The sequence below is a fragment of the Impatiens glandulifera genome, unplaced genomic scaffold (genome assembly GCF_907164915.1).
Source record: "Impatiens glandulifera unplaced genomic scaffold, dImpGla2.1, whole genome shotgun sequence".
Lineage (NCBI taxonomy): Eukaryota > Viridiplantae > Streptophyta > Magnoliopsida > Ericales > Balsaminaceae > Impatiens > Impatiens glandulifera.
In genome coordinates, this window is record NW_025919620.1 from 9,273 (window position 1) to 22,938 (window position 13,666).

The 13,666-nt window shown below is 26.9% G+C and overlaps 1 protein-coding gene across 1 annotated transcript; it reads left to right on the forward strand.

The window, feature by feature from the left end:
* The first annotated feature begins 1,269 nt into the window (after nucleotides 1-1,269).
* On the forward strand, nucleotides 1,270-7,834 carry LOC124918275 (G-type lectin S-receptor-like serine/threonine-protein kinase At1g11410). The gene is made up of 10 exons (XM_047458472.1): nucleotides 1,270-1,363; nucleotides 1,757-1,944; nucleotides 2,017-2,227; nucleotides 2,322-2,559; nucleotides 2,645-2,792; nucleotides 2,874-3,131; nucleotides 4,698-4,896; nucleotides 4,971-5,202; nucleotides 7,114-7,255; nucleotides 7,703-7,834. The coding sequence occupies exons 1-10, from the start codon at nucleotides 1,270-1,272 to the stop codon at nucleotides 7,832-7,834; spliced, it is 1,842 nt and encodes a 613-aa protein (XP_047314428.1).
* Nucleotides 7,835-13,666: the final 5,832 nt, after the last annotated feature.

The window sequence follows — 13,666 nt, forward strand, 5'->3', positions numbered from 1 at the left end:
ATTTTAAATCAATTTTCTTGTCAAATAAAATTAGAGTAAATGAAAAGAAAATAAAGCCTCCAAGGAGTTTTTCTTTTTAGACAAAAACAATACCTCATAAATGAAAACAAAACATTTTAAAACATAGTACAATTAAGTCTAACTTCATTCAGTTTATTCATTAAACATTGAATTATGTTTACTAATAATGAAATTACTGGAATCACTAATTCTTGAAAGGTTTAGCACGCTTAATCAATCTACATAATTATTTTTTTATTTACTCTAAATTCAATAACTTATTTGTTAAATTTTTAATTATATTTGATTTAAAATTGAAAACTTATAACTTTATTAAGTTTTTGGAGAAATACATAGCAATGGGCCACCATTCTTCTACTTACTCCCAGTAGTGCTGCCCCAGAGTGAAAAATGTGAAAATAATGTTGTTCTAATTTATTTATTTTATAAATTGTTAAAAAAAAAAAAATTGGGTGAGATTTAAATTTATAACCAAATAAAAATACTTTATTATTATTTTTTTTTATCAGAAACTATTGGGCTATACATTTTTATGTTAAAATAATTAATAAATTTAATTAAATAACATAATTTTTTTTTTTTATTAAATAGACTGAAGGCTTGGTAGCTTACTTATAATGTTATTGGCATAGAAATGTATTATTAAAAATATTGGCATTTATTTAGTCATTGAATATTGAGACTATATAATTTTTGACTATTGACATGACTGGTTGAATATCTATTATGAAAAATAATGTAATGCTAAATAAAATTAAAGATTTTTGTTTGTAAGAAAATAAGTAATGCGTGCGTGCAGTAATTATATTTGATTTATTTTAATAAAATTAAGTATTTTTTATAAGAAAATTAGTAATGCCTGCAGTAATTATATTTGACTTTTTTGTATTAAAATAAAAAAATAATTGATAAGAAAATTAGTAATGCGTGCAGTAATTATATTTGATCAATTTTAATAAAATAAAAGATTTTTTTATAAGAGAATTAGTAATGCGTACAGTAAATATATTTTAATATGATTTTATCTTTCATGCTTTTTATTTTTGAAATTGGACTGTTTTGCCCTCCCTAGTGATCCCTATATTAGTTACAAGTGATCTCGTCCAGAATTTTCACACAACAACAACAAAAACAAAAACATTACAAAATTGAAAGAAAAACTAATAGGAAACAACCTTTCACAAAATACTCACTAATCACAAATTCTATCAAATTTTCGGTCAGTTAAGGTAGGTCAGGCGTAAACAAATGGCGTACATAATTGGGATATTTACCTCTATAGCATTAGTCATTGCCATCCTACTTATGGTTTTCTGGTTCATAATGGTTAAAAGGAGAGAAGGTAAATAAGTAAACTTTATCTCTTTCCAAAAATATTTATGCATATAAATTATTTTATAGTTTTTTTCTTCTTCTTGAAAATACAAAACCAATTCAATAAACACATTAATCGTGATTAGTTTAAAGTTAATATTTAAATCGTTGAAAACATATAATTTATTAATAGTTTAGTGGTTTTAGTATAATTAAACGGTTGAGAAAAAAAATTACATTATATTCAAGCTCCTTCCTTCAGATATTTTGTTCGGTTTCTGCTCACAACCCTCTACAAACAGTTTGTAAATTCCTATATCACACACTATATATATAAAAGAAGTATCTTACTTATTATTTTATTGGATGACTTTATTTTTATTAATTAAGATTTGTACGTAATTAATGATAATTGATACAGAGAGAAAGATAAAGGAACGGCAAATACTTCTTACTCCAGCTAACGGTTCATCAATCCAACCTTCCACAACAGGAAAGCAGCCTTTAGAGGATTTCTCATTTTTCAAACTTAGTACCATTGTGGCAGCCACAAACAATTTTTCCGTTTCTAACAAACTCGGACAAGGCGGTTTTGGCACTGTTTATAAGGTATTTTTGTACCATAAATTAATAATATTGCAATCTACCTTATTGCTTAATAAATCTCGTCACTTAATGCAGGGGCGATTGAGGAATGGAATAGATATTGCGGTTAAAAGACTAGCAAAAAATTCCGATCAAGGTTTCGAAGAATTTAAGAATGAAGTTTCTTTAATAGTGAAACTTCAACATAGAAATTTAGTTAGGCTTTTAGGATGTTGTTTTCAACCGCATGAGAAGATGCTTATATATGAATACTTGCCAAATAAGGGATTGGACTCATTCATTTTTGGTAAGTGACTAATTACTATTACTTGAATAATTTTCTCTAACAAATATCATGTCTTCTAACAATGGAAGATACAACTAATAATACTTTGGTGTAGATCAAGATAAATGTTATATACTTAATTGGGAGAAGCGATTTAACATCATTTTGGGAATAGCAAGAGGAATGATATACCTTCACCAAGACTCTCGACTCAAAATCATCCATAGAGATTTAAAAGCCAGCAATATTTTATTGGATGATGGATTGAATCCTAAAATCTCCGATTTTGGAACGGCTAGAGTTTTTGGAGGTGATCAAATGGAAGCCAATACAAAAAGGGTAGTTGGAACATAGTGAGTGTTTTAACATAATCTTGTAGTATGGTCCTTTAATCCATCACACAATTTTCACCAAAATATTTTGATATATATGTTGCAGTGGTTATATGTCTCCAGAATATGCCATGGAAGGACTATATTCAATAAAATCTGATGTCTTCAGCTTTGGTGTCATATTGCTTGAGATTATAAATGGGAGAAAAAATACCAGTTACCATCAAGAGAACACGATAAATTTGATAGGACATGTATGACCTACTAAAATAGTTTCATTAATTATAGAACAACTAATTAATGTGTATCATGGATTCATATATTCCATCTTTCAGGCTTGGGCATTATGGAACAAAGGTAAAGTCTTTGATATAATTGACTCAAGGATGGGAGATTTATGGACAAACCAAGAAGTTTTGAGATGCATTCACATAGGACTTCTATGTGTGCAAGAACATGCTATGGACAGACCAACTATGTCTGAAGTTGTTTTCATGTTATGCAAAGATATGTCTTTACCTTCTCCAAAGCAGCCCGCGTTTATCTTCAACGGACAAGACATGCATGCATCGGATTCATTGACGAACATTAAAGTGAACTCCATAAACAGCCTTAATTAGCATTACTTAGATCATAGCCAGATGATTTTTTTCCAACTGTTCCATTACATTTAATGAGTTTTTTATATTGAATGTTATTACCTCAATATATATGTTATTGAACAATAACTGAAAAGGGGGTTGTAACTCAACGATTCACAAAAGAAGTATAGCCTATACATAGAGATTCGAAAGCTAGTAATATTTTATTAAAGAATGAGTTGAACTCTAAAATCTCGAATTTTGGAATGACTATAATTTTTAGAGTCGACAAAATGAAGTTAGAACAAAGAATGTAGTTGGAACATAATAAGTATTTGACACAATCTTATAATAGTAGTATACTTTTAGGTACAATAATGATATAATTTTCAGTGGTTAAATGTCTACAGAATATGTAATTGGAGGACTTTTTTCAATAAGATTTGATGTCTTCAACTTCGGTGTCTTATTATTTATATACTATAAGTGGAAACAAAATAGCAATTATTATCCGGATAACAAAATCGTGTTCCTTAAGATTATTCATCCAATGTTGGGTGATTCATTGCTTCATATTCAGTTGGAGTTGGATTTTTGGTTGTTGAGATGAATATGATCCAAATATAGTAAATGTAAGAACTTATAACTATAAAGTCTCAAGTTTAATAAATTTTTATTTTCAAACAAGAAAAATAACTAATCTTGCTATCTTTCACCCAATACACCAAGATACACATTTAATTGAAATTAAATTATTAAAAAAAATGACTTTTTGAAAATAATATTAAGAAGAAAAGAAAATTGATTTTGTTGACACAATAATTTACGTCCTTCTTTTGTTTATTAAATTTATTTTTTATTTTTAAAAATAGTCCATGTATATTAAAAAAAATGATAAGAATTGTTTATTTACAACGAAAAAATATGATACGAGAAAAAAATTAAAAAAAAAAAAAACTCACAAAACATGAAAATAAGAAAAGAATTCAAACACAATTTTATCCAGCTCAAAACCGAGTTTTTTACTCTAACTTGAAGAATTTTAAATCTCAAGTTGACCTATAAGTATTTTGATTGTCTCAATTTGGAGCCTAAAGTATATTTGAGACCTGTTTTTCTTTGAGCTTTGATAGATATTTTCACTTAATTAACTGATCATTATCTTCTTTTTTATCGTGACTTGTATTAAACTAGGTTTGCATAGGTAAGGTATTTTACCCATGATTAATACCATTTTTTCTCTATTGATAAAAATATTCCCTATAAAAGAAGCATTCTAATATAATTCAAAGTAGAACAAGTATATTTGAAAACTTCAACTATATGACAATAATGGAACGCTTCAAAGTCTAGTAGTGATATTTAAATGACGTATAAATGCCAATATATTTCTATGTCAATAACATTATTTAACCAATTTCAAGTTCCCTGTATCCAAAAGTTGACAAGAAAACTGATTCCCTAAGGCTGAGTTGACATTGTCCGACCAAACAGGGTCTGAACCGGATGAGGAGGATCGAGATATTTGGCTTCCATTCAGTATATATACTACTTAAATTAATGTCGGGATGTTTAAAGGATGTGGTAGAGATTGCTGTGAAAAGATTAGCGAAAAGGTCACATCAAGGTGTGGAAGAGTTTAAGAATGAAGTTTCGTTAATTGCCAAATTTCAACATAGAAATTTGGTGAGGTTGTTAGGATGTTGTGTTGAACATCATGAGAAGGCTCTCGTATATGAATACTTACCGAATAAAGACTTGGACTCATTCATTTTCGGTACGTGACCAAAGTATCGTATTTTAATCAAGCAAATATAAAGTTAACAACTAAATATTTTTATGTACACGGAGAGAAATGTTCTCAACTAAATTGGGAGAAACGGTATAACATCATTTTGGGAATTGCAAAGGGAATGGTTTATCTTCACCAAGATTCTCGATTGAGGATAATTAATAGGGACTTGAAAACTAGCAATGTTTTGTTAGATAATGAGTTGAATCCTAAAATCTCGGATTTTGGAATGGAAAGAATTTTTAAAGGCAATCAAATTGAAGCAAATACAAATAGGGTAGTTGGAACAATGTAAGTGTTTTGATTGCCTTTAAAAACAGTAAGTAGATGGCTAATGCTAAAGAGGTAAAGATCACAATTATGTACACCATTTGTTGTTTACGCCTGACCTTCACTAACAGCTGCTGCGACTTCAAATATTAAGCTGAAAATTTGATAGAATTTGTGATTATAGATTTTCGGTAATTTATTTGTTTATTTTTGTTGTGGCTGTTAGTGAGCCTTTTGTTGAATTAATTGATGCTAATATCATGGAGTAATATATATATCTTATCATTTCATTTTTCAGGCTTGAGCCAAATCATGGATGTTGTTTTTTATTTGGCCCAAGCCTGAAAAATGAAATAATAAGATATATATATTACTTCATGATATTAGCATCAATTAATTGTGTTATAATTAGGAACATATTTAGTAAAACATATATGTCCAATCAAATTAATCGTGTTCTCTTGATTGATAGTAACATTTATTTTTTCTTCCACTTATAAATTCGAGTAATATAACACCGAAGCTGAATACATCAGATTTACATGAGTATAATCCTCCCATAGCATATTCTGGAGACATATAACCACTGCAAATTACATCATGAAAACATTATGGTAAAAAATCATTTTAAATTTGACGCACACAATAATATAAGATTATATTAAAACACTTACTATGTTCCAACTACTCTTTTTGTGTTTTCATCCATCTGGTCACCTCTACAAATTTTAGCCATTTCAAAATTTAAGATTTTTGGGTTCAACCCATCATCTAACAAAACATTGCTAGTTTTTAAGTCTCTATGGATTATTCTCAATCGACAGTCTTGGTGAAGGTATACCATTCCCTTTACGATCCCCAAAATGATGTTAAACCGTTTCTCCCAATCAAGCAGAGAACTTTTATCTTCATCTGCATCCATATTTTATTAGTACTTAACCTTTAGTTAGTATAGAAAAATATTATAGATAGTTAAACTTGTAAAATAAATGTAAATGGTCACATACCGAATATAAAAGAGTCCAAGCCCTTATTTGACAAGTATTCATGTACGAGCATTTTCTCATTTTGTTGAACACAACATCCTAAGAGAATCACTAAATTGCTATGTTGGAGTTTGACAATTAAAGAAACATCATTTTTAAATTCTTCCACTCCTTGATTTTAACTGTTCGCAAGCCTTTTAACTGCAATATTTAATCCATTCTTTAGCGTCCCTACACAAAGTGACAAAATTGATTAAGCAAGAACGTAAATTGTTGCGCATAATAACTCATATCTTCATTATCATAAATTCGAGTCTTCAAACATTAACTGTTAAAAAAATGTTTATTATATAAAAAAACCTTATAAACTGAGACAAACCCGCCTTCTCCCAGTTTGTTGAAAATGGAAAAATTGTCGGTTTTAGGATAATTTAGTTAGGCATTTAGGATGTTGTTTTCAATCGCACGAGAAGATGCTCATATATGAATACTTGACAAATAAGGGTTTGGACTCGTTCATTGTGGTAAGTGACCAATTATTACTTAAATAAATTTCTCTAACAAATATATATGTCTTCTAATCATGGAAGATACAACTAATAAAACTTTGGTGTAGACGAAGATAAATGTTCTCTACTTAATTGGGAGAAGTGATTTAACATCGTTTTGGGAATAGAAAGTGGAATGATATACCTTCACCAAGACTCTAGACTCAAAATAATTCATAGAAATTTAAAAGTATCCAATATTTTATTGGACGATGGATTGAATCCTAAAATCTCAAATTTTGGAATGGCTAGAATTTTTGGAGGTGATCAAATGGAAGCCAATACAAAAAAGGTAGTTGGAACATAGTACATAAGTGTTTTGACATAATGTTATAGTATTTTCCTTTACTCCATCTTACAATTTTCATCAAAATATTATTTTAACATACATTTTTAAGTGTTTATATGTCTCCAGAATATTCTATGGAAGGACTATATTCAATAAAATCCGATGTCTTCAGCTTTGGTGTCATATTGCTTCGGATTATAAATAGGAGGAAAAATACCAGTTACCATCAAGAGAAAACGATTAACTTGATCGTACTTGTATACGTTCCTAAAATAGTTTCATTAAATATAAGATAACTAATTAATGTGTATCATGGATTCATATATTCCATCTTTCAGGCTTGGGAATTATGAGACGAAGTTAAAGTCTTTGATATAATTGATTCGATGATAGATGATTCATGGAAACAGGAAGAAGTTTTGATATGTATTGAGATATAATATATTTAGGAAATACTTTATTTAAAGTATATACTATTATTATAATTTTATATTTTTTCTAATTAAGGATGTTTCCTAAATTTATGTATACATAGATTGGGTAATCAATTCTCATCAACAAAACATAAATAATAACATAAATTATTCTTTCGTTTCTTGCTCTCTCTTTAAGTCTTAACTTTAACTTTAACTTCGTTTGTGATCGATTTTAGATTAGGGTACGTTTAATCTTCTGCATGAATCTCAACATGGTATCAGAGCGATGTTACAAAGGAAAACAATACATTTGACTTCAACGACTTACTAGATGGATCAGAAGAAGTTTGTAAAACTAACTTTATTAACGAAGACGAATCATCAAACAAATCGATCAAGAACAACCAAGAATAATGATCAATAAACTACGGATGATTACAAGATGTTTAAAGAATGATTCAGAAGATTGAAAAAAAATTTGTTAAAGAATCCAAGTAAGTCTTCTAACTGTGATTAATATTTTTTTGTTTTCTTTAGAATAGAGTATGAACAAAAATGTTTTAACTAAAACAACACAACGAAACTAATAGATTTGGAGCTAGTAACTCACACAAATTTAAAAACAAAATAATTTTTATTTGACAAATGAATCAAATAGAATTATTAATTAAGTTAGAAATATAAAAAAATTTTGATTTGATCCATATGAATATTTGTAGAGGTAGAGAAACATATATATTGATGATTATACTAGATTTATATTAATTTTTTCTTTTCAAGAAAATCAAGATTTGTGTTTTGTATTTAAAAAACCAATTTTACTTAAATATTAAAATAATGAAAAGTGATAATAGGACTTTAATGGTAGAAAACGTTTTTTATCTCATACACCTTGACGTAGAAGGTCTTATAAACACGATTTATTAACTAATACATCTTTTATGTTAACTATAGTAGATGAACACTAATATTTCTCCTAAAAAACAAAACAAGTGTTTTTTTTATAAATTAAAAAAAAATCTCACATTAATCTAAATCAATATGAAAAAAAGTATTAAAATAGTTTAAAATGATAATGAGACATAATTTGTTAATTCTAAGTATAAACCACATTTTAATGAATTGAGAATTATTCACTAAAGAATATGTGTTTACAACCCACAAGAACACGGGTTTGTAAAAATAAAAATAATAATAATAACGAATATTTAACCGAAGTAGCAAGTTTTAAACTAGAAAACTCCTCGTATTGAACAATATGAAACTAATTATAAAATTCTCAAGGTTTTTAGATTTTATGTTATATGTCTAATAATAATTCTAAAAAAAATGAAATTTGAACATAAATAAATCAAATGCATATTTGTAGGATATATTTCAAAAACAAATTATATATATAATATCAAATTTATTCAAATAAAATAGTGACATCAAGAGATGTGACATTTTATTAAAATATAGAAAAAGACTGAAAGTCCTCAAAATAATGATAATATATCAATATCTTCATTTTAATAAAGACTCGCATACATATTTAGTGACTGAGTTACAAATTAATGAAAATCAGAACATGATCATTGTCTATATACATATAATAGACATAAGATCAAAAAATTACCGTCTTACTTATATATTGAGATGATATTTTGATGGTTGAAAATGATATGGGAGACAATACAGAAATAAAATTTAAATTGATTCAAAATTTCTATAAAAGACATTGGAATTGCCAAATTCTTTCTTGTTCTCAAAATTGAACATGATGTCGATGACATTATTATAAAAAATATATATATATTATGAATACTCATACGATCCATTGATTCTAAAATAAATCAAAGACCTTGGAATTATAAAATTCTTTTTTGGTTTCAAAACTAAACATGATGCTTATGGTATTAATGTAATGAAAATAATATTATTATGGATACTGATGAGATCCATTGATTTTAAATCAAAATCAAAGACATTGGAATTATTTTTAAAAAAAAATCATTTTCTCAAAATTTCAAATAATACCAATGGTATTTATCAATGATATTGGCCCAATGGACTTTGTAAATCTGCTAAAAGTCATATGATTATGAGTATCAGACTGCGTGAAGTACCAAATTGCATTAAATATTGAAATTTTTTAATTATAAACTTATGGAGAAGTATCATTGCAAAAATCTAATTATAAATCTATCCAGGGGTATCAAACTGTATGAAATATTACAAAAATCTAATTATAAAGCCATTAAGGGTATTAAACTGCATGAAATATTGCATAAATCTAATTATAAACTCATTGAGAGGTATATCAAACTGTATGAAATGTTACAAAATTTAATTATAAACTCATTGAGGGGTATATATTGTATAAATCTAATTATAAACTCATTGAGGGTGTCAAACTGTATGAAATATTATAGAAATCTAATTATAAAACTATTTAGGGTTATCAAACTACATAAAAAAATTGCAAAAATTAAATTATGAACTCATGGAAGGTATCAAACTACATAATTTTTTTTGGAAGAAATCTAACCATTAACCCTTTTATAGGGATATAAAACTATATAAAATTGCAAAAATCTATTTATGAACCCATGATTAGGGATATCAAACTATTATCAAAATATATCCATAAATCAAATAAGTTGATGAGACTTATTAAAAGATGATTATATCTAAATTAGAACAAATAATATTGCATATATTATACAACAATAATCTCAATTTTCGAATAAATATATATGACTTATTGGGAAGTTGTACTCTATATTATTAGAACAACTATATAGTTGATCAATCTCAAGATATGTCAATTATTTTTAAGATAGAAATTGTTGTTGAACAACAGTTAATCAAAATTCTAACTCAATTCGAACGAAAATTAACACGATTTAAAAAAACGACGTATAAAAAAAACGTGATCGGAGTGATCATTTGTATCTACATGGAGAAGAGTTAGTTGTTCTCACATCAATGATTCTTACTCAACTAAACTATTTCGAATGGAGTACTAATATTCGACTTTGTCTTGGTCTACTAAGAAAAATGAAGACATTTTTCATTGACTATTCTTACAAGATTTTTAAGAATCTTAAAAAAAACAACGTTTTGGAGGATGTTTGATGCAACCGTAAAAACTTGAATAATGAACCCAATCGACAAAAACAATAAACAAGGCCTAGATGATTCATGTGAGAACATCCATTATTCATGATTCAATTCTAATGATGGATCATCAACCAACAATTTACAAAGCATTCACAATGTTTTTAAAGTCTATGAAGAAAGACAAATCAACATCAGAAAGTTGAACAACATTCAACCATATTTATTGGGAATTCAAATTTGCTTCAGAAAGTTGAACAACATTCAACCATATTTATTGGGAATTCAAGTTAAGCAAATTTCAAGAAGGCAAGGAATTCAGCTAACTTCTCGAAACCTCTCGATTTTCTAGTATTTGAACATCTTTGATTTAAACTTTTCTTCAAGATGTCCATCTTGAAGGGAGTATATTGAGATATTATATATTTAGGAAATACTTTATGTAAAATATAGAATATTATGATAGATATTGAGATATTATATATTTAGAAAATAGTTTATTTAAAGTATATAATATTATTATAGTTTTATATTTTGCTAATTAGGGATGCTTCCTAAATTTATGTATAAATGCATCGATTGGGTCATTATCTCATCAACAAAACATATATAATAACATAAATTATTCTTTCGTTTATTGCTCTCTACCATCTCTTTTTAAGTCTTAACTTTAACTTTAACTTCGTTTGTAATCGATCTTAAATAAGGTAAGTTTAATCTTCTGCATAAATCTCAACAAGATGTAACACTTCTATGTGTGCAAGAAAGCTTTTTTTGGACAGACCAACAATGTCATTTGTTGCTTTCATGTTATGCAAGGAAATAGTTTTACCTTCTCCCAAATAATCAGATTTTATCTTCAACGGACATAAGATTAATGTCTCGGAATCGTCAACATGTGTCAAAGTCATCTCGTTTAACAACCTTACCATCACGAAGACTAGTGATCGATGATTTATGTTAAAAGACTGAAAATTATTTCAAATGAAACATTCTTTACGCTAATCTAGCCTTCTCCGTCCCTCGCATTACAACAAACTCGTGAGATCATTTTAATGTCATGTGTCTACGCCTCATAGTTTTATTATTTTCTTCCAATAGTATTCTCCTTCTAATACAAATATCTATATATTGATGGATAACAAGTGTTTGAAAATCTATACTTAACAATTTTGATACTACTGGAAATTGGTATTTGGTTTATTTTTCTTCACATTGGCTTAATTAAATATTATCATTTTAACAAGAGTAATTATTTATAAAAATCTTGTATAAATTTTAATAATAAATTAAACACATTTAGTGGCACGTAGCTTTACTGAATTATTTTATACTGCGCTAAAGTTTAGGTCATCCTCCCAATTAGGGGTTCAATATTTTGTCTTAACCGAATATGCGATCGAATTTAAATTCACCGAATTTGAATAAACCGAATTCGAATAAACCAAATTCAAAATTCATTTTCAGTTTTCAAATCGAATTTCAAACCAATTCGAATTCAAATACGGTTTTCGAATTTGTTTTCGAATTTGAGTTTCAACTCGAAAACCAAACTAAAAATCGAATTCATTTTTTATTATTTATTCTTCCAAACATAGCTTAATAAAAAATTTAAAATAATCAAATTAGAATATTTTAAATTCAATATTTAATAATAAAAGATAAAAAGAAAAGAAAAGCACTAGTAGTCTAGTGGTAAAATAGTTACGTGCCACAATACAATTGATATTGAGTTATGTTAGATCTCTTTTATTCCAAAGAATAAAATAAAATCGAATTCGGTTTTAATTCGAAATCCGTACCGGATTCGGTTTGGTTTTCGTAGACGAAATTATTATGCGCCATTATATCTTTTTAAATTCTTAATTTTCTTTAGGAAAAGAAATTTTAAATCAATTTTCTTGTCAAATAAAATTAGAGAAAATGAAAAGAAAATAAAGCCTCCAAGGAGTTTTTCTTTTTAGACAAACAATACCTCATAAATGAAAACAAAACATTTTAAAACATAGTACAATTAAGTCTAACTTCATTCAGTTTATTCATTAAACATTGAATTATGTTTACTAATAATGAAATTACTGGAATCATTAATTCCTGAAAGGTTTAGCACGCTTAATTAATCTACATAATTTTTTTTATTTACTCTAAATTCAATAACTTATTCGTTAAATTTTTAATTATATTTGATTTAAAATTGAAAACTTATAACTTTATTAAGTTTTTGGAGAAAGACATAGCAATGGGCCACCATTCTTCTACTTACTCCCAGTAGTGCTGCCCCATAGTGAAAAATGTGAAAAGAATGTTGTTCTAATTTATTTATTTTATAAATTGTAAAAAAAAAAAGGGTGAGATTTAAATTTATAACCAAATAAAAATACTTTATTATTATTATTTTTTATCAGAAACTACTGGGCTATACATTTTTATGTTAAAATAATTAATAAATTTAATTAAATAACATAATTTTTTTTTTTTATTAAATAGACTGAAGGCTTGGTAGCTTACTTATAATGTTATTGGCATAGAAATGTATTATTAAAAATATTGGCATTTATTTAGTCATTGAATATTGAGACTATATAATTTTTGACTATTGACATGACTGGTTGAATATCTATTATGAAAAATAATGTAATGCTAAATAAAATTAAAGATTTTTGTTTGTAAGAAAATAAGTAATGCGTGCGTGCAGTAATTATATTTGATTTATTTTAATAAAATTAAGTATTTTTTATAAGAAAATTAGTAATGCCTGCAGTAATTATATTTGACTTTTTTGTATTAAAATAAAAAAATAATTGATAAGAAAATTAGTAATGCGTGCAGTAATTATATTTGATCAATTTTAATAAAATAAAAGATTTTTTTATAAGAGAATTAGTAATGCGTACAGTAAATATATTTTAATATGATTTTATCTTTCATGCTTTTTATTTTTGAAATTGGACTGTTTTGCCCTCCCTAGTGATCCCTATATTAGTTACAAGTGATCTCGTCCAGAATTTTCACACAACAACAACAAAAACAAAAACATTACAAAATTGAAAGAAAAACTAATAGGAAACAACCTTTCACAAAATACTCACTAATCACAAATTCTATCAAATTTTCGGTCAGTTAAGGTAGGTCAGGCGTAAACAA

What these genes read in the sequence shown, in the direction of transcription:
- LOC124918275 (XM_047458472.1), top strand. Translation starts at nt 1,270, where the DNA reads ATGGCGTACATAATTGGGATATTTACCTCTATAGCATTAGTCATTGCC. An exon ending in ATTGGACTCATTCATTTTTG is followed by an intron (nt 2,228 to 2,321) that starts GTAAGTGACTAA and finishes ACTTTGGTGTAG; the next exon opens with ATCAAGATAAATGTTATATA. An exon ending in ATTCATTGACGAACATTAAA is followed by an intron (nt 3,132 to 4,697) that starts GTGAACTCCATA and finishes GGATGTTTAAAG; the next exon opens with GATGTGGTAGAGATTGCTGT.